The sequence below is a fragment of the Pezoporus occidentalis genome, unplaced genomic scaffold (genome assembly GCF_034315485.1).
Source record: "Pezoporus occidentalis ecotype Australia unplaced genomic scaffold, CSIRO_AGI_Poc_V1 ctg312, whole genome shotgun sequence".
In the NCBI taxonomy this organism is placed as follows: Eukaryota; Metazoa; Chordata; class Aves; order Psittaciformes; family Psittacidae; genus Pezoporus; species Pezoporus occidentalis.
Window position 1 is genome coordinate 291,308 of NW_026915073.1, and position 21,554 is coordinate 312,861.

At 45.0% G+C, this 21,554-nt stretch overlaps 1 protein-coding gene across 7 annotated transcripts in view; it reads left to right on the forward strand.

Moving 5' to 3' along the window:
- GPATCH8 (G-patch domain containing 8) overlaps positions 1-21,554 on the forward strand; it is a 50,124-nt gene that overhangs the window by 13,397 nt on the left and 15,173 nt on the right. Inside the window, exons 2-8 of one of the 7 annotated variants that reach the window (XM_062628252.1) lie at positions 1,316-1,390; positions 2,375-2,409; positions 6,945-6,962; positions 9,005-9,077; positions 17,098-17,142; positions 19,207-19,274; positions 19,720-19,806. In XM_062628252.1, the coding sequence (XP_062484236.1) occupies positions 19,248-19,274; positions 19,720-19,806 (114 nt within the window). In that variant the 5' untranslated portion in view covers positions 1,316-1,390; positions 2,375-2,409; positions 6,945-6,962; ... (1 more) ...; positions 17,098-17,142; positions 19,207-19,247. The remainder of the gene's footprint in view (positions 1-1,315; positions 1,391-2,374; positions 2,410-6,944; positions 6,963-9,004; positions 9,078-17,097; positions 17,143-19,206; positions 19,275-19,719; positions 19,807-21,554) is intronic. The other 6 variants (XM_062628251.1, XM_062628249.1, XM_062628253.1 and 3 more) reach the window with 6 other exon arrangements.

Sequence of the window (21,554 nt, forward strand, 5' to 3'; positions counted from 1 at the left end):
GGGCAGAGGCTGGCATTTGCCTTCCTGGCTCATGAGCCCTCTGTGTTTAATGTCCGAGCAAGAGCATGGAAAGGTGAGATTTTGCCATAGCAAAGGATCGCTCAACTCCAGGCTCTGCTCCCGCCGCTGCTGGCAGTGTTACACTGTTGGGGTGGGCAGAGGTTTCCCTGTTCAAAACTCATCAGTCTAGTCCTTATGGATCTTCCCATCCGCTGTAATTATTAGACATGGCCAGTCTATAGAACTAAAGATGTTTGATGGAGCTGCTCCAAGAGTGTAAGGAAGCAAGGTGCTTGGATTTCATAGAATCTTGGAATGGTTTGGGTTGGAAGGGACCTTGAGTTTCATCCAGTCCCAACCCCCTGCATGGGCAGGGACACCTTTCACTGGAGCAGGCTGCTCCAAGCCCCATCCAACCTGGCCTGCATTTGTCATTGTTTGTAGCACTCACTGTGTGAGCGTCTGCATACTATTAGTACACTTGCACTTGTATCAGCACACCCTGTGTGCCTCTTGATCCATCTCTCTTTCCTCAAATGTGTTCCTCAGTCCTGTTATTTGTGGTGTAGCAGTTTTAGGTGCTCACAAATGCTTGAAGCTGGAACATGGGGAATGAGCAGTTCTGAGTGTGCATGCTGGTATTCCCTGTGTCAGTGTTCATGCTTGGGTGGTCTTGGGGTCACCTGCCTGGGGTATAAACTAACAGCTTTGTGTGTGCTGGAGCATCACTTCCACTCATGGTTTGCTGCCTAGAATCAAGGAAAGGGCTGTTCCAGACCATAAACAAGTGCTGTGGGCACTGGCAGAGGTTTTGTTTGGTACCACTCTGGGGTTTTGTTGGTTTAAGGTGTGTGAAATTACAGGTATGCCTCAAACAGTTTGCATTTGAGGCTGCAAGAATAGCCTTGGTCCTCTTTAGAGGAGAAAAGACAACAAGAAACTTCTTTGTAGTGGTGGTGGGGTCAATTCCTTCTGCTTCTTGTCCTGTGTGCTTTTAAGGTTGGCGCTGGTGTTTATGGTCAGTGTTTGCATAGACTTCATAGACTAAAAAAGCCAAAAGGATTGTCATTCTAAGTGCTTGATATTTTGCCGAATTCCATGTTATGATTATCATCAAATTGGCTTAGTTTTTAGAATGTTTCTTTTTCTTATAGCCTATATGCTGGATTGGGCTGTATTTAACATGTTCATTCATTAGCAAAATGATATGTATATAGTGTTATATAAATCTGACCATATGCAAACATGAATCTTGAGACGAGACTGTTGGAAGTGTGTTCTCTACTGTAGATCTAACCCTCCTGTTCTGTTTCAGGGCAACCACTTTGACCAGTATGAAGAAGGGCACCTGGAGATAGAGCAGGCATCCCTGGACAAGCCGATCGAATCGGTAAGACACAGACTTACAACATCAGCAACCACCAGCAGTTAGGCAGTGATCGGATGGTACTTGATGTGAATGCAGTCAAATGGGATAGGTGTGGGCATCTGTCTGGCAGTACAGGGTTAACTGTGTGTGGTAAATTGCATGCAGAGCTGCAGTGGGCCTGGGATTTAATCTTTAAGTAGTTCTCATAAAACTATAGGTGACTAAATTTTAGTTCAACACAGTATTGGAAGTTATTTAAAATAACGCATACATTCATAGAGATTTCTTTTTAAGTTTTTATACTTTGCTTTGAAGAATCATTTCAGTTTGTAAGTGAACCTGATAGAGCAGTGTAGCAAAATGTAGTTTGATCCCCTTTTAGTTTCTATTTTTGGGAAACTGGTGTGTTCAAGTGTTAGAATGTCACCTGCAGGATGGAAGCATGGGTGCGCAGCAGTGGAGCTGTAGTGGTCCTTCCCCACGAGTCTGAAACTGCTCCAGAGTTTCTGTAAAGTACCACTTGGAGGTGTGGAGAGCACAGCCATAAGATTGGGAAAACCAAAGTTCTCTTTAGTCTTACCTTTTTAAGCTTTTTAATTTCTCTCTTTGCAAAGCACCCTCTGCAGTCTTAGGCACAGTAGCTTGTTCAGCCTAAACTGGACCTAAGTTTGGCACTTAGCTCAAGCCAAGTTTCTTTTGCAGTTTCAATATGAGAGCAAGAAAACTCACAGTGAATACTCGAGGGTCACTTAGTGGTGTCCTGCTTAAGACTTGATTTATGTTAAGAAAGTATGAAGTGTTTCTTTTCCCTGTTAATAATTGAAGTTCTCTGTTTAAGTTTCTTCACGTTAGCCCGCACTTAGAAGAAACTTAGCTTTAGCTAAAGGTGGATAGATGCTTTTCATTTGTGTGTAGGTTGGTGTTGTGTGTGTTTGTGTGCGTGTTAGATGTTTACCAAAAAAAAAACTTACACAACTTGGGGTGTTCGACGTTTTTCTTCCGCAGCAGTTGGCCCATATTAGCTAAGCAGCCATGATCTGGTTTGTATTGCACGGTCTGCCTTTTTAATTTCTTCTCTAGGGTTTCCTTTCCCCCCCTTCTTATTTCTGTTCTTCTGGTCCAGTGAACACTGCATATAGTACCTACTGTCTAAATGTGCTGGCATGATGCTAGATCTAGGCATGGCAGTAATTGATGACGCATGAGATAATGCTGCAGAGATGGGAATTTGTATTCAGTGTTCTCCTGAATACTTCAATCTTAACCTTGTGATATGGGGATTTTCATTAAAATGCCAAGCTTGTTTCCTTGTGTAAAGATAATGGGAAACGCTAGTTTGGAGCCCACTCCCTGGAATGAGCATTTCAAAGTCATTCAGAAATGTCCAGACTGAATGATTTCTAACAGTGTTTTCCCAGAGGCGTAGAAGACGTCCCAGGTTCCATCTCTCTGGTGATTTGAAGAGCGAGATGCCCACGACTGTATGTAAAACATTACCCACACAGAATCTGCAGGTGTGGCACTGGTTGCAGCTTGATTAATGTTGAACTGCAGCTCAAGAATTAAATTCAGTGAAGGCTTTAATATTTTATTAATATATATCTCACCATTCAACTCTCAGGACATTATTAATCTTTACAAGTTTTTGGTAGGTTTAATATGTATAGTTCAGCCTAAGGGTTCCATGTGAGAGCAGTTTGGGTGGGGAGGACAAGCTTGCCAGGAGAAAGAGTTAAAACCTTAAATTGGTCTTACTGTAAATCCATTTTTTTTCTACTCTTCTTTTGTCTGAAGTTTTTCAGGACATGAAGCTCTCGGAAAGAGCTGCAGAACTGAGTAAATGTATGTTCTGCCTTGTCACAGCAGCTGTGCTCCATGTTGGAGCACACTTGTGCTGGCTTTGTGTGCTATTCCCGCAACCGAAAAGCTGTGACTGCTGCACAAGGAGGTTTTTGGTCTCATGAACAGCCCAGTGTCAAACTGCAGGCAGACACAACCTGGTCACTTCGAAGTTTAATCTTCATATGGTCTTCACTAAATAGATTTTTGATTCTGGAGCTGGAAGCACAAGTTACTTTGTCATGTTTCCTAATGCTGTGAAAACAATTTTGCTTCCACACTGTTCATGACCGACATGCTTTTAGAATGGACAAATGGCACACGTTAGCATAAGGGGTTTCATGTCAGAGCTCAGGGGTGCACCCCTTCTGCAAGTTTTTGCACCAGGAAAACAGTGTTTGTGCTGCTTTTTCTGCCTTGTATTTTTTGCTGTTTGCTCCCCCCCAAGTGGGTGACATGCTTGAGCTGCAAAGAGAGGGAAGGAGTAAGGGCAAGTCTGTAATTTGCAAATACCACACATCTAAATATTTGCAATATTGCCAAATTGTTTTATAATCCTTACCCAGTTCTCTGTTAGCAATTCAGCTGACCTTTAAAAAGGAATCTACTCGGAGGAATGAGTAAGAGCCTGTGCTTCACATTATGGAAATAGTTTGGATGACAAATGTCTTTGTGCGAGGGAGGGTGTTTATAACAATGGCAGATGAAAGTGCTTCCCAGTTAAAAGTTTAAAGTTTGGTTATCCTGCAGGCTGAGAGTGGATTAAGCATATTCTAAATGTGCTTCTTGCAGCTTCTCACATCTTAGTCACATGGAAATGCTTTCAAGACTAAAGGTAGCTTGCATCTGGAAATCCTGGGGGCAGAGGGTGTCACTTGGAGCCTACACTTGACAATCACCACTGAAGTGAGGTCCATCTCTGCAGCATTATCTATTGAGAGGTGCTGACTGTACTGCTACAGCATGCAACTCAAAGGTGGCTGGAAAAATAGGTTTGGGAGTCTACAGATCATTACAATGTTGAAACATGTCCTCGGTTAGTGTTCTAGTGGTGGTGTTCCCGTGGAAATCCTGCTTTGGACAGCTTGTTTAGGCCAAAGATGGCTGGACTGAAACATGCGATAGAACCAAAGTACACGGAAAACAGAGCTGACAGGAGGTAGTGGGTGTGCATAGCCCAGACCAGAAGCCAGCTATTTGCCAATACTAAATTGAAGAACATATTTCCTCTCAATGGGCTCTTCACAGCTGCAAATACTGATATTCCCCCCACTCCCAATAACCATTTTTTGTTCTGGTTTGAAGATGCTGCGCTCCCACTGGCTTTTCACATCAGCGGAGCCACTAGTGGCCTTGGCACATCAGAGCACTGAACCCTTTTCAAATTCAAGAAGCTGCATGCATCTGTTTTAAAGTATTTGAAGTGCACTGAGCCTGAGTGGGAAGTCACAAACTATTGCAGCTTTAAGGGAAACCAGATTTTCTTCATGTTAATTCCTGATTTATACTTGTTATTGAACCTTGTTGCTGTGAGTGCCTGGTTTTCTGTCCCAGCAGTACAGCTCTCCCTTAGAGCAGCCCATCCCCATGCAGGCAGTGTGCAGTGGCAGGGGGCCGCCCAAGCTGTCACCAGTGCAGGTTGGAGGCCAGATTGCGAATCACCCACTTACTCTGGAGCTTGTTAGTTTGTTCTTGTCATAGCTAACAAACAACTTCCCCCCCCCCCATCCTGCTCAGTTACACAGGGAGGAGCTTGAGCTGCCCCAGGTTTCAGGACGTAGTACTTTGATGCTCACAGGCTGTTGTAGATGACTGTACGAGTTGAAGCTGGGTTTGTTGCACTGTATATCTGTACAGATCTGTGGACTCCACTAGTTCCAAAGTGTCATTTGATGAGGCTGCTGATTTGACATTTAGCAGTAGCCATATGTGGACAGCGCTATAAATACTGTGCTTCTTGAAGCTGAATGGTGTAGCATTACTATTTGGCTTTTCTCTCTAGTCTTCATTGTGTCATCTGTAGTGAGCTATAGGTTTTGTTTTGGGAATCTTTTCAACCTCTTGTTTGCATGGGTTCACCCAGTAGCATCTGATCCTTGCTTATAGATTCCTCAATACACAGTCAGCACAGCTTACAATCCACTCAAGAGATGCATGGCCCTGCAGTGTTGAGATGAACAGTGTGAACACAACATGTGAGTGACAAGGGAATCCCACGGAAAACCTGGATCAGGCAAAACTGGTGTTTTGGTTTAGCTGTAACACAGCTCAGTCCATTGACTGTGGGTTCTATCCCACTCTACAACATCATCAGAACCTTCCAGTTCTTGCGCACGTCTTTCCATTGTAGGCAGATTTTTTTTTTTTTTTTTTTCAGAGCACTGGGCCAGTTCAGCCTGGAGAAGAGAAGGCTTCTGAAGGGGAGAGCTTAGAGCAGTTCCAGTGCCTAAAGGGGCTCCAGGAAACCTGGAGAGGGGCTTTGGACAGGGGCCTATAGGGACAGCCCAAGGGGAATGGCTTTAACCTGCCAAAGGGGAGACTGAGATGAGGTCTTAGGCAGAAGCTCTTCCCTGTGAGGGTGCTGAGGTGGTGGCACAGGGTGCCCAGAGAAGCTGTGGCTGCCCCACCCCTGGCAGTGTTCAAGGCCAGGATGAGTACTTTGGATGGTAAATGGGAGCTCACCTGCTCACTCCACCTACTGGGGGACTTGTTTTGGCTGCCTCAGTAAGTCTGATGATGGCTGTAGCCCCAGGAGCTCCAAAACAACAGTGTAAGGAAGTGAGGAGCCTGGTACCAGTCTGGGAAGCAAAGGATTTCCTTGTGTGGCTGTTGGCATCTTTGTAGATAGCTACAACTCTGCCCATAAGCAAATTGGTATGAAGTGGGGATAGTTTAGTCCAAAACAGTGACCATTCTTGACATGGATGGGAAATCTGGTGCACAAAAAGACATTTCCTATGTGAAAGAGGCCACACTTTTACAGAAAGTTCACTTACTAAAGCAATACTTGCTGCCCCATGGCTTGTGGAGTGGCTCTCATGTGGGAGCCCAGCAAGCCTGGCCTTCCATCACTTATTTTTTAGGGCAGCATTTACACTGCAGAGCAGTTCTGAGGCTCTGCCTGGCTGCAAGGTCTGTGCTAGGCATTTGGAGTGGAGGAAGAAGGTTGAACACCACTAGAAATGAGCAGGGCAATGACTAGGTCTTAACTCAGATGTTAACATTAAACTCCTGGGGCTGTTCTTGTTATTTAGTGAACCAGAAGATGCTCCATTTCAGTCCAGTCCTATTTCAAATTAGGAAGTTTCCTGAATTTAGGAAAAGTCACTGCTTAGACAAACAAATGGAATTGACTGGGGAGGCGGGGGAAAAAAAACCCTTCCTGGGAACTGAGCCAGGATCATCAAGTGCAGTTCCAATTCCTGTCATGCAACTTGTGGCCATCCTCTTGAGTGGGTTTGTAAAAGTGGTGCTAATGTGTATAACCCTTCTAAATTTTCCTTTTTTTTTCCCCTTTAACATTTGTTTTCCCCGTCACTGTGTCAGTCACAACATGCCGCTCTTGAATCTCCCAGCTGGTCTTGACTTGTTGAGTTTCTTTTATGCTTTTCACTCTTCTTTAATAAATACATTACTTGCAAGCAGTGAATTGAAAACAAAGCAAAAGAAAAAAAACCTACCATTAGTGATTGGACAGTTTCTTACTTTGTGTTACATTTAACTGTTCTTTTGACAGCCCAGTTTTTAAAGCCAGGTTCGTATGGAAATGCTTTCACTCCACTTGCACTGCTTTTGGAAATAGCATACTGCTTCATCTGTCTTTATTTTAGTGCATTCATAACACAACACAGTCAGCACAATGTCTCATCTCCACTTAGCAAAAGATTGCAAGTCTTCCTTGGCCTAGTTTTTGGTTTTCCGTGGGGAAAGCGCAGCCATTTTTGTCAGCACCAGCTTTCCAAACCAGAGCCAATAACCCTGTGCCAGGCGAGCTGACTAATGGTAGCACAATCAGTGTCGCCCACAACCCTTTCAGCCTCAGCCCCTTTGCCTGACCCTGCAGCCTCTGTGGCTGGTGGGGACAGTCTGCAGCGCATGTACTCCCAGGTAAGTTTTCCTCTGCTTCCAAAATGCTCCATGATGTTTGTGGTTAGAATCCATATTTGCTCATTTTCCCTTTTTTGAATATACTGATTTAAGCTTTTAGACCCAGACATTTCCTTACTTCTCTTTTAATTTTTCTTTCCATGTAGCCCTAACTCTGTCCTGGGGGAGGACTGGTAGTGTGGGAGAGATGTATGCTTGACAAACAGCGAGACACAGTGTCTTACTTTTCTGGCATAGCATTAAACAAAATGAAACTTATACTTGATCCAATCTTTCTGAGGCAAAACATATCCATACAGCCAATATCTTTGGGAAGATTGTGTCTGTCAATGTGATGGACCAGATTTCTTCCATGTGGAGGGAGTGCAAACTCCACTGCTGTTCCATTGCTGTGGACAACTTGGTTATTTAGTTAAAGCAACATGCAACATCTAATCTATTAATTCATTTTGATTTAAGATCCCATGTCCCAGTCAATTCGATGGACTCGCAGCCTGCTAGAACTCAGGATATTTCAGGGATATTTTGAGTTGTGGTTCCTTTGGACGCTTAAGTACCAGCAAATCCATATCTGATTCTTACCATGAGAAGTTGGACACAGTCCCAACCCAGAGTCCTTCTTTTGGAGATGGCAGTTGGTCACTGCTGCTAAACTGATGGCTGAGGGACATCAGCTGTGGATGGTGACAAGCATGCTGGTAGCACTTGTGGCCCTTCTTTGAGGGAGGAAATGTTGCCCAATCCCACATCAGTTCCCCTCGGAGCCCTGCTCAGCTCCTGTTCCAAAGCTGACACTGAATTGCTGCGTCAGGACTTTCTATTCAGTCCAAAATAGCCTTTTTCTTTTTTTTTCCTCTCCTTTTTTTTTTTTTTTTTTTCCAGAAGATGAGACATTATGCTTATTGTTTCCCCTACATGCACTAATGGTTCCTTGCTGTTAACTTATTGCTAGGCCTGTTTCATTCTAACATCTTAGTATTTTTGTTAGTTTACATGTGAAATGCATCACCCAGTCTGTGCTTGAGCTCATTTTATTTGATGGATTTTCTTTTTTTTGTTTTACTAACCTCACTGTTTTTTCAGTTTAATATTGGCTGCATGCTAGTTTATATATATATACATATATAAAACCCCAATCAAGTCTAGCCTGGATTTTGCTCTGATTGTGTTTTGGTTTCTAGTGGTGGGGCAGTCTTGCACTTACAACTTACTCAGTATTCTCAAAGCCTGACACACAAACAAAATGACTAAACACATTGTAGATTTTCTTTACAAAAGAAAACATAAATCTTTAAGTGGTGCTGTCTAGGTGATGGAGCTGATTGTATAAATAGCTGGATTTTCTGCCTTTTCCTGTCAATTTTTATTGATACACTTGATTTCCTCCCACATTGCTTTTTTATTTCAGTTGATTTTTCCCTTTATGTTAAACATGATGCACAAAAGTTGCCCAGCACACCATCAGAAAGTGACCCTCCCAATCCTAGCCCCCGGAACAATTCTAGCCAGCAGTTTTTGACATTTGTCATTCCCTTTTCTTGGGCATTTAGCGCCTTTTCAGTAGCATTTTTTTTGCATGCATATATCTGTAGAAAAATCTCTTGCTCATCACATGTTTAAATGTCAGTGGGAAGGGAAGAATTTATTATTGGAATATTTTTGGTTTGTTTTCTCTGTTCTGTCTGTCAGGATAATATTGGACACCGCTTACTCCAGAAACATGGCTGGAAGCTGGGCCAGGGATTGGGGAAGTCGCTGCAGGGTAAGTCAGTAGTTTGTGCCTGAAACGTTCAATACCAGCTCCAGTCTTTAACAAAATGATTTCTGCTTTTTGTTCCTACGTTAGATTTTTTTTTCCCCTTTCCATTATTAATATAGCCAAACAAGTGCGCTGTTGAGTCTCATATTTAGCAGTGTGCAAGTGGAAGCTGCTGCCTCACTTATTGGCACAGGTTAGACATGATATGTGTGTGTCATGTATGTGTGAGAATCGCCATGTTTGGCCTTTTGGGGGGGAGCTGGATTAACTGCCTGCTCACTAACAGGTAGTGGTGCAGCTTCTAAAACTGTAATGATGATCTGCTGGCTGGATGCTTTGATATTAAAAGAATTAAGAATACAATCTAGTTACAGTGGCCTCTCTGCATGTTTCACCACGGTGTCAGAAGCCATTGGAAGGTGAGTGAAAGGGCCCACAGAAGACTGAAGGTGGTGGCAGAGCTTTCCTGGATGGGAGAGGCTCATTCCTAACTTCTTTTCCAGAAGCTTTCATGGTTTGACATATTTCTGTTGGGGATTTAGTGGCGCTGTAGTGCTGGTTGACCCATTGCACCGAGTTCTCCTGTCTTGAGCCTCAAGTCTTCCCATGGCACAAATCCCAGGAATTAATTTGAGCCAGTACTGCCCACACCTCCTGTGGGTGGCTCCAGCCATTCCCCTGGCCAGTGGCTCCTGCTCTGCAGCAGTCCTAGCCAGGATAGAAGCATGCAACCATGTTGTGTTGAGGAAAAACTGATGGTAGTGCTTCCTGTCAGTTGCTCCTTCAGAACTGCCAGTGTATAGAGTCTGTGCTGCTGTGAGTAAGGTGCTCAGCACTTAACACTGGCACAAGGATCTGCCCAGGTGGTTTCTGTAGAAACACCTTACAGTGATTGAAACTCAAGAGCACCCTGAGTTCCTCAGAGTAACTTACTTGTGTTCCCATACCCTTAGTCTGAAGACCTGGGAGCTCATAATTGGACTTACATGCTGCTACAGTGAGCCCATTAGAGATAAGTATTTCTGTGCTCTGGAGGCCTGTCACGAGGTAACAAGTCCTCTGGACTCTGGGAATGCTGATTAATCCCTTGGACTAGGGCACTCTAACTCCTCAGACAGGACTGCCTTGGTGGTTAATGCTTCCTGCTCGCTCTAACACGGTTTCCTGTGAAATTCTCTGGTGAATGCATGGCACTCTTGCAGTCTTCTTGTGTCCCGTGCTGGTGCCAAAGCTCAGGATGTGGTTGTAGCTGTCATCTCTTGGGCTTCTGCTTTGGCATGGCATTCACTGGATGTGTAACTTGGTCCCTTTTCTCTTTTGGGTGCCCCGTATTGCACTGTACATCACCAACGTGGAAACATGGAGAGTTTGAAAGAAACTCAAGCCTTCTCCCAGCCCCAGATGGACTCAAAAGCACAGCCCCACGGGGCCGTGTGGTGTGGCAGGCACAATGTGACAAAGCAAACAGCCCATTACTGTGCAGTCTGGAGCTTGGGGTGGCATCACTGTGTCATGGGGATGAGAGCCAGGGCTGCCCATGGGCTTAGTCAGGCATTTGCATTTGGTACTTGTCCAGATTTAGATCTTCCCACTGTGCATTTTTGTACCATATCTCTTCTGTATTATTGACACTCTGGTGATTTGAACTGCCTGGAAGCTCCAGGCAAATCGTGGGTATGGGCTGTGAGGGTTTTTCTGCACCTCCTGCATCACAGTAGATGTGCAGGAGTCAAAATAACCTGTCTAGTTTAACCCATCCAACAGACAGACAAGCCTGTCCTCTCTGGCAGAGGATGTGGAGTTCTGCTCCACATAAAGCTATCAAGTTAGTTATGAGCAGCTAGAGCTTGTGGCATTGACGATGATCATGTTGGGAATTTTTAATTCATTATCCGGTGACCTTTTTAAATAACTCTTGGATCATCCCAAAATCTAAACACAAACTGCAGGACGGAAACGTTTGCATCCGATTTTAATCTTATTCTAGGAGTTTGAAGAGTTCAAGTCACTTGATGTGCTCCTAGAATGGAAGAGCAAAGCAGAAAGGTTCTTCCCCTCTTCCACACCCTCTTCTTGCTCAGGAAAGACAAGGAGATTTTTGTAAAGAGCTGCAAGAAGAGCAGATGAGGAGTGTCATAGTTGTTAACTTACTTTGTTCTGTGGTTGAGCCTAAGATGTTCAAGAGCTTCTGGTTTAGACATGCAGCTTCTACATGAAGTAGAACCACTTCAGGTAGTCTTTGGATATGGGATCTGACCTCCTTCAGGAGGCCCTTGCAAAAACCCTCAGAAACCTAGATTTTGGGTTACACGTATGGAATTGATACTGCAGTCATCTTTGTTCCATGCAGTTGGCTTAATATCAGAGGAAGTTGATTGAGTTCAGTGTGCTTGTTCTGTGCTGTAGCTTTTCATTCTAGATGTTTGTCTGAACTGGGGCTCCCTCTTCAGTTTTGGTGAATCTCAGAGTTACTTTACATTATCCTTGCTGGTCAGAAATGCTTATTTCTTCTAGTAAGGCCATTATGTTGTTCAAGAAGAACTTGACACTGCAGGACTGCACTGTTGCGGCTTCCTTCATGTTAACTGCCCACTGTGGGTGTAAACCAGTGGTGAGAGTGCTGAACTGTTTCTCTGGAGCTGGAATAGCCTCAAGTTCACACTTGCTAATTGCTGGTGGTAAAAATCTGCTGTTGTGGTACAGAGATTCACCGCAGGCTGGCTCCTTCTTTGCAGAAGCACAGAAGCAGAGTCATTTGGAAGCTGCCTTGTGTTGTAACTCCTGTTTGGGCCATCAAGCTGGTGGAAGAGCTGAGCCACTTGGAGCAGGAAGCCCATAATCTGTGTCTGTAATGACACAGCTGTACTCTTAACACATGGGCATCTTCTGCTTTGCTTTTGCTGTGTACTGAGCAGAGGATCAGACAGGGATAGTGCTGTTGTCCAACCGTGCAAGGGCTAGAATAGTGGGTCAGAGCAGCCCACCATGAATTCAGCTGAGTCCTTCTTCTGCTCATCTCTTCTCCTGATGGTTTTCATGTTTTTTCCCACAAAAAACGTGTGTTATATTTGGAGCTGATGCTTCAGCTTGCTCCCAGCCAGTGAGCATGAAAGAGCAGGAGAGGGGGTGGCCAGTTGACAGGGATCTCTTATAATCTGGAAAGCATGGCTTGGGGAACTGCTTCTCAGTAGAAACTGAGTGATGGTTGTACTCTACCAAATGAGAAGAGGGTGGTTGTAGGGGTGAACACCTCAAAGTGGGAATCTAGGATTCTGTGGTCTACTGAGAAAAGAAACCCAGCAAAAGATGTGGTTAAACCCACTCTTTCCTAGATTTGCCTTTTTAACATCCTCTCTTAAGGAAAAGTGCTTGACTAAAACCTTGAAGCTCGAAACATTGCTCCAACCCCACCCAGAAAGCAGTTGTGTTCGGTTTCCCTATACCACAGACTGTGTGTAGTGTATGATTAATCTGATAGGTTTAAAAGCATTGATTTAATTCATGTTCCCACAGTATTCCCAAGGCTGGGATTATCCTGGTCTTTTGTGGTAGCCCTGAGAGGTGAATCAGAATGTAGTATTTTGCTGTGGTAACAGATGACATGGTTTTGTCACGTCATAGCTACTCTTTAAGTATTTACGTTGTTGAACCAAGTAGTTTAGATAATAACATGGTTTAGTGTAGAACTGGAACTGAGCCTTGGAACTTCATGTGTAAAGTTGCTCCTCAGCTGCCTGTAGGGGACTAAGGCTGTTGTTCCTATTGACCAAGGTGTGCGGCAGGGTTATGATGTAAGTGGTACTGGTGACACAGAGCAGCAGTTACAGGTGTGTGGAACAGAACCTTGGGGTTATTTTATCCTTTCATAAGCACAGAAATGATCAAGAAAGGTATAGCAGGTAAGGTCTATCAAATTTGATAGAAAATGCTTGAATTCACTTCCTCTAACTGTAGTTTTTATTGTGTGGCTTTCAGTTAAAAAAACACAAGTGGGTTCTGCTCTGCCTTGCAAATGCTGTGGTGATAAATGGAGTTACCACTGCCCCCCCTCGGTTACACCACAGCATGGTTCTCACTTGGCACGTTCTTCCCTAAATCTGGTCAGACAAGCTCTTGTTTTCCTGACACACAAAGGATGAGGAGAGGGAAAGGACAGATCTGTTTGAAGTAAGCACTGGAGGACGTGCAGAGAGAGCCTGTGGTGAAGGCAGGAACCAGCCCTTCCCTGGCGGCCTCTGTGGGAGCTCCAGCCCAGCAGGAGTCCCTGTTCCAAGGCTGTGTCAGGGGCTGTGGTTATCTGGGCTGTGTTTCCTGGATGCCGGGTTTGTTGCATGTGTGGGGAGCAGTAAGTGGAGCTTTGAGCACTCCAACAACTGAGATAGGCACAAATGTGATCTCTTGGCAGCTGTGGCTCAGAGCAATAAGCTCAGGGCTTGAATTGCAGAGGGCTGGAATCCTGGCTCTGTCACCAGTTCACCAAATGGTTCGTAACTAATATATTAATATATTTTTCCATCTGTTGAACCCTCTGATCTCACAAAAGCAGACAGAGTAGATGTTTGTCAGGCCTTGAGAACATGAACAATGAGCGTCTGAGAGAAACACCACAAGGAGGTGAGGAATGTCACAGCGCTTTCTGGGCTTCGAAACTTTGTGATAAATACAATAAAATATGGAAGAGAAAGATAAAAATGTGTAACAATGCCTTTATTCATTACATGTAGATGATTTAGCAGCCTTACCCAGGCCATAGATCACAAAATGTAATCTTGTATCTTAACATGTCCTCGCGGGAACCTGAGTTCTGGTGTAGACTTAACTTCCACACTTGTTTGCAACATAAATCATTGCAATAGTTTAAAGCCCAATATTTTCATGTGAAGCTAGCTTTGAGAAGCTGGGGTAATGTGGCTTTGAAAGCCTGCTATCATCACCCAAATCTTCATTACCATGTCAAGACCACAGACATAGAGGAAGATTTGCTTTTGAGTGTGCGAGATCCTGCCTTTGATTGTGGGTGTTATGTTGTGGGTTATTTGAGTGCATGTAGCCAGTGAAATCATTATTCTCTCTGTGACAGAGATGACTTTTTCTTGCTTAGTGCTGGGCTTTATTGCCCTGTGTGTTCACATGGTGTTAAAGTAGCCTTGTTAAACTGAAGGCTGAGTGTGTGAGAGGTGAGTAGTCCCAGCCATGCCCAGCCTGTCCCCACCCTTGCAGCAGGGCCCTAGGTCGGACAGGACTCTTCAGCTCTTTCCACTTACCCAGAGAACTAATATTCTCACCCTGGGCTTATCTGTCCAAGAAGCTTTGAGCTCCTCTCTGGAGTTTTCCATGTGATTGGGGTGTTTGCAATTTGTCATTCAGTTGTCTTTTCTCTCCTGCTTAGCAAGGCTGAAGTCCCCAGTGCAGTTCTTGTGTACTTGAAAAAGAGTTTCTGCTCACTGGGGCTTTGTTTGTTGCTGTGGGCGACAGACACTTCAGGCTTCCTTTGAATCTCTTGTTTGTGACCCCTTCCAGAAGCCTGACATAAACAGGATGAGCTCACAAGTCTCATTCCCAAAGGAGACCGGGATAAAAGGTTGCCCTTATTTGTTTGCTGCTTGCAGCAATCGGAATGAGCTCAAAACGTAGCGTGGGGTTTAGACAGCAAGGAGCACCACAGAGCGTGCCAGGGCTTGTCACCAGTGAAAATCGGTGATTTCCTCATCTCCTGCCTTTTGGTGTGCTGAATGAGGAGTTTGAGTTTTCATTGTGATGGCTGTCATCGAATCAACAAGGTTGGAAAAGACCTTTAAGTTCATGAAGTCCAACCATTAACCTGGCACTGCCAAGTCCACCACTAACCCATGTTCCCAAGCACATCTACACGTCTTCTAAACGCCTTCGGGACCGGTGACTCCACCATGTCCCTGGGCAGCTTATTCCAATGCTTGACAATGCTAAACCTCCCCTGGCACAACATGAGGCTGTTTCCTCTTGTGGTTTTGTTATTGGTTGTAGCAGAAAGATAGCGAGTAAAAATCCTCAGAGCTCAGTGTGATTGTGTCCCAAGACTCTCAGTTCTCCTCCAGTGAAGAGTGTCATGTCAGTCATCCTAAAGGATTATATCCCACAAAGCTTGTACCTGAGAGGAATTTCTATGAAGATGTCAACGTAGCAGGACTTGGGGTGTTCTTTCCCCTCTCTGGTGCTCACATGCTGTACCTGAATGATACACAGAAATATAGTTAATTGAATGACATTAACTCATTTTGGGGGGTACATCTTCTTTCAGTTGGAGCATCCTGTTCTTTGTCATTAGCCAGCCCTTCAAAAGCAGCTTGTACCTAATATTGAGGGAGGCAGCTGCTCTTCTCAGTCTGCACATTGCCATGAAAACTGTTTTCTGCTTTAACTGTTTAAAACAAAACCTCTGCTCTCATGCTGAGAACACCAGCATTCCTGGAGGGGCTCAGATGGCAGATCCATCTGGTGCTTCATTCCCTTTGGAAGAGCACAGCATCTCTGTGTCCAGAGCAGGAGCACGCATCCTGCAGCTGAACAGTGATAATGCTCCTGTACAGCACAACCCAGGGACTGGGACTGACACCCTGGAGCATTGGGATTAACTCTTTTCCCAATTATCTATTAATTTATAGCACTGTTGGCAGAGGATTTGCTCAGATCCTTTCACTTTTTGCAGGTGGAAAGGAGTGAATTTGGAGGAGCTTCGTCCCTGCCCAGCTCCCCTCTGGAATGGGCTCTAGGAATGGGGTGGCTGTTGGGGCGTATTTTGGGGACAAGTGCTTTTTCACAAGCTGGGAACAAGTTTTCCCCAACTCTTTGGGAAGAGGAAAGCAACACAAGTGTATCTGCTCAGTTTTGAACTCTCATTCTGTGTCTGAATTAAGTTAAACTGAATTTACTTGAAGAGACTGGGTTTCCTAAGCTGTGACTTGTGTAAGCTGTTGGTTTTCCCATCCCATTGGAGGTTTGTGCTTTGTCCTCTCCACAGAGGTTTTTCCCCTTGTGTAGAACTGTCTTTATACAACAGCCCTTTCCATTCTGGCGTTTGTAGCCTGCGTGGGTCTGTGAACAAGAGTTGTAACCTGCTTTTTTTTTCTCTAAAAGAAGTTGTCTGGGGCATGGGATGACGGACACAGCTTTATGTGGTCTGTGTGATTTACCATGGGGGGTTCATTGTCTGTGGGGCAGCACTTGCAGCCCTGCACAGTGGTGTGAAATACGGGAATTCTTGCCTTGCCTTGGAAGCTCTTCTTCCCTTCAGATCATGGTGGTGTACCTGAAAAAGTCAGCAGAACCCTAAAGCTAGGAGTCCCGCAGCGCCCGAGACCCGTGGTTCCATGCCTGTGAAGATCCCCCCTGTCCCATGCAGTAGCTCTGGAGTAAATCTGTTTGAGGGGGTCCTTTAATTGAGCACGTAAAAAGCTTAACTTGAAAAATCCTCTTTTCCCTTTTGGTTGTTGTCCATCTCCCTGGCAGCCAGTGGGGCAGCACAGAGCCCGTTCCCTTCCTGCAGTGGCTTTCCTGGGACATGGAGGGAGTTGGTTTCAGTGGTGGGGACCAGTGCTGCTGCTGGGAGCCATGTTCCGTGCTCTGAGGTGGTTCATTCATAACAAAATGATGGTTAAGTTGAAAAAAAATGTTGCTTTTCCCATTGAATATTCTCCTCCTGCCTGAAAACACAGCTCCTTTTGACCCAAAGTGTTTGTAATTGCCTTAAGATTCTGTTTTGTCTCCTTTTTTAAACTGCCGGCTTAAATGTGCCTCTGAAATCGAGCCGTCACCAGCAGCTCAGCCTCTTCCAACACCCAAAGCTTCCAGGTTGCAGCTCTGGAATCAAGTCACCATGGCTCAAAATCGCTCCCTGGTTCCACAGGGCGAAGCACGGTGATGGGGTGGAGGGTGAGGAAGAAGCCTTGTGTTGTTATTGATTATCTTTTTAACCCATCCTACCTGCAAACGGCCTATTTCTGCCCCTGATGGTTTCTGCCTAACAAATGGTGTTTCTTTTTTACAGCGTTATGATCCTGGACTTGTTGTGGTGATGGTAAACTTAGCAGTGGTAATTTTTTATTTTCAGACTGAATTACTCCTTTTGTCATCAGTGCACCAATATGTTAGGCTTACTTTCTCTGTTGTAGCCATCATCCTTCTGCTTGGTCTTTCATTTTCCTTTCCTTTCTTTATGCACACTTGTCTGATCCTTGTTCATTAAAAGGGTATTGCTAAGAAGGGATGTTTCTGTTTGTGTTAGAACTGTCAAAATCAGTTTAAACATAAATTTCTAATACTGTCCAAACGTGATTCCCCCCACCACCACCATGATGGGCACTAGCACTTGCTACTGCAATTTCCAACGAGATTTGTAAAATCAAACCAAAACAACCCAAAAAGAAAACTTTGACTGCCTTAGAAGGCAAAAGTACTGATGCATTGCTTGTGTACAGGGGTTTACCAGGGCAATGAGGCTGCTTCCAAACATCTCAATTGCTGGAGAAACAACCAAAAAAAGACCCAAACCAAAAAGACAAAAGCTTGGATAAAAACCTGACTGTGTTGCTGGTGCTTGCGCCAGCCCTTCCATTTGGGTTCCCACTTCCCAGTAAATCCCTGGCTGAGACGTTATGAAAGTGATACTGCACTTAGGAAGTCATTTTTATAACCTGTCTTTAATTTGGTCCTTTTGCTAAAAATTGCAGTCACTGCTTGATTTATTATACCATTGGGCAGAAGAGAAACCTCCTCAATCCGAGAACATGGCAAAGAGCTGAGCGAATGCTCCAGTCAGACTCTCATCTTGGATCAGGTTGTGGCCCTGGTGGCTCTGCCAGTCACATTCCTGGTTGTACCAACAAAAGCTTAAAGCAATTGATTAAATTGACTTGTTTCTGATAGAAAACCACAAGTCTCTGGACTTGAAGAGTTTGAAAGACCCGAATCTGAGCAGGTTCCCTCTGGGGTCTTCACTCTTTGGAGGAGCCAGAGCCATACTGGAGCTAGAGATATATTGGAGAAGAGGGAAGTTGATGTTTGATGCCTCTCTGGCTTCTCAGAGCAGTCTCAAAGACTTGAACCTGCTGTGCAGGTAGCTCTAAGGACTATTTTTGGCACAATTAAAACCTGTTAATCTTTTTAGCCCAAAGGTATAATATCTGTGTATGTGTGTATAACAAACCAGTTGTTTACACCAAACCAAGAGCAATGCAATGATAAGGGCAGTAAACGTTCTGTTTTCTCACTCAAGGTATGCTCCGGAGAAGGTAAGTACTTGTTCTGTGGGCTTACATCACAACCCAGCGCCAGTTGTGATGTAAAAAGAAAGAGAATAAGAATTGAAACCAAAACAAACCCCAAAAGCTGTGGTAGTAAAGTGCTTGTCTGCCCCATTTTGCTTTGTTTGGCTGGTTATGAGTGGATTAAAGATATGTTTTATTTAAAAAGCCAAAAAGAAATCTCCAGCATAGTTTGATTAGTTCAAAGTCAATTTTCTTCGCAACTCGTCCTTTTCACAGCTTACAGGGGAGCAGTGGGCATGGGAGCAGCTCTGCAGAGCAGGGCAAGCAGAGCCTGGCCTACATGGCCGGTGGGCCTTGGGGCTGGAGGAAGTTTGGCTTCCGAGCCACACTTCTGAGTCAGCTTCCCTGACTCCTGGAGCCGGATAGAGCTGGTGGGAGGGAGGGAGAGAGGCTTCCACATCCTGGACGGGAAAGTCCTGGTCAGTTATGAATGTGGGAGAGCAGGAAAAGGTATTTAATAGCTTTTTTGCTCATATCAGCAGATGAGTACTCACTGCCTGATATGGAAGCATTGAGGGGAAGGTGCATTTCTCAAGTCCTGCCCTAGGACTTGTCACAGCTGAACATTGACCACACCAGTAATTTATATGAGCAGTTAATGTTCAGAAAATACCATTGATCAGTACTTGGGGTGCATCTCACTCTTAACTGGTTTGGAGCTAAGAAGCAGTTTGGCTGTAAGCTGTGAGAATGGCTTGTGTTTGGTTCACTGTAGCTTTCTGGTCTCTGCACTCCAAGGCAAGATCTCTAACCACCCAAACCCAATGTCTAAAGCGAACTGCAATGACAGAGCAGCCACTGACCCACCTCTCTGTGTGTTTCTCTTCCAGGGAGGACAGACCCCATCCCTATCGTTGTCAAGTATGATGTCATGGGCATGGGGCGAATGGAAATGGAGGTAAGTCACCCACCTCCTGACATGTCACCCAGCTTCCTTGCCTGGCTCTCAGGGATAGGGAAGAAACCTAAAGTGAGGATTTGTGCATCACCGGTAAAACAAAACTCACTCTTAAATCAACACAGTAGCAAACACTTCTAAAACACATCCTCTGTTGACTTGTGGGTATCCAGGTTCTGCATCTGGCACTCCTGGGCTTTGGAATTCACCTCTGTAAAGCTGAGGCTACTTCTGGCAGTTCATGGGCTGCCAGGAGCATCCACCCCACAGGTTGATGAACCGCTTCCCATGCTGGTTCCACTGTGGGATGACACGACAGGAAAAGTGAAGCAGCACAGGCAAAGGTCCTGTTTCAAACCTCATCTTGTTGAAATTGCCCACCCAGGCAGTGTCAGCTCTGCAGAGTGCTCCTGGGACAAGTCACAGCTTCTCATTTGTTTTTAAGCTTGATTACGCCGAAGATGCTACCGAGCGGAGGCGAGTGCTTGAGGTGGAGAAGGAGGACACCGAGGAGCTGAGGCAGAAATACAAGGTACTGACCCAGGGCATTGATGTCAGAGTTCTCATGGGCTGGCTGAGGGCATGGGCAGGCTGCAGAGGGAAGGTTTGGCTGTGACATGGACCCTTCTCATCAGCAAGTGGCCCAAAGCCTGCGTCCCTCCTGCAGCATCCCCCCAGCTCCCATCAGACAGCAGCTGTCAAGTGGGAAGCATTCCTTGGTTTCAGAGTGGTTGGTTGGTGTGTGAGCTGCATAGCACGATGCTTTAGCTCGGGTCTGCAGTGTGATTTGTGGGGAAGTCCCTGGCTTTTGCATTTGTCTTTCAAACACAGTTGAAGGTGTGTTGCTCTCCAAGACTCTTTTGTCTCCCTGCTGCTATTCAGCCCAGGCTTTTTTCCCCTCAGGAGCTTGGTGGCAGCCTCTCCTAGCTCTGCTGTGTTATCATCAGTGGGCTTTAACTTCAGGCTCTTGCCTTTCTGGTTTCATCTGCGGGAAATCTCTGCCAGCCTCATTTTTCCACTGCTCAGCAGGAGTCCATTATGCAACTGCCAACTGTGGCCGCATCCTGATGAGCCATTCAGTGAGTCTCAAAGGAAACTCAGAGAACTCTACAACCAAGAAGCAAGCAAGAAATGCTCTTTAATTCCCTCCTTTTGTAGGGATCCTGAGCTTTCAACTGGCTATGTTTGCATTGTTGAGCCGCAAGAAGCTTGGTCAGCATTTCAGAGGGACTTTACATGTCATTGTTCTGGGGAGCTCACGCTGCTCTGTTTCCCTTTCTTGTCTTCCTAGGGACCTACCTCAGGCTCAAACCTCTATGAAGTTGTGTTGATTATTTCTCAACAAGGGGCTCTGATCATAGATAGAGGCAGGAACCTGGAATAGATTTTCTTAGTTAGAAGGTTAACAGCTTTTTAGCGCTAGAATTTTTCAGATCTTTTCCCCTGTTGAAACTTTTTACCTGAGTTTTGCATGATAGAAAACATGCTCAGCAGTACTTGAATGTCACTTTGCTGAGGTAGCAATATGGGGGATCAATCATACTGCCTTGAACAAGATCTTGAAAAGGACAAGAGCTTTCATAGTAGATCATTCTTAAATGTTGGCTACCGGCTCTTGCTCATGTGAGGAAACTCCTCATAAGAAGTTTGTGTTGAAGATGGAATCTCTTAAACTCTTCAGTGATTTTTCTCACATCCTAGGCTATTTTGAATTGTATAATTTCTCCCTATCCCAGCTGTGCTAACTGGTCATATGGGCTATGCTGTTGGTAGCACAGCACACTTTAATGCAGCATTTCTAGCTTTGCTTTTGTGTGCATCAAATAAACCTGCCCTGGCTTGGGGTTTGGGTGGTGTTATATTAACTTTGCTGATGGGATTGTAATTGAAGAGGGGAGGATGTGACCACTGCCAACTGAGACACCTCCTGTGCTTGGAGCTTTGGTTTGCACCTAATGGTGAATTACACAAGGAAAAAAAGTACTGTCAGCAACCTCTAAAGTGGACTTCCCTTCTTTTACTAACTGTCAACTCCCTGTACCTCCTCCCAGTGTAACCACTGTGTTTGAGCTCAGCTTAATGACAGCATTGCTCCTGGGGGGATTTCTCTGACTGTAAAACTACACTGGAGTGAGTTAATCTCCACGGTTTCTGTGCTGTGCTTTGCCAGCCCCAGACCTGTGTTCCTCCCTGTTGAACTGCAGACAAGCTGAGATGAAGCAGACATCTGTTAGCACTCAAAATGGAGGAGGTATCAGCCTTGAAATTCAAAGATTTTGT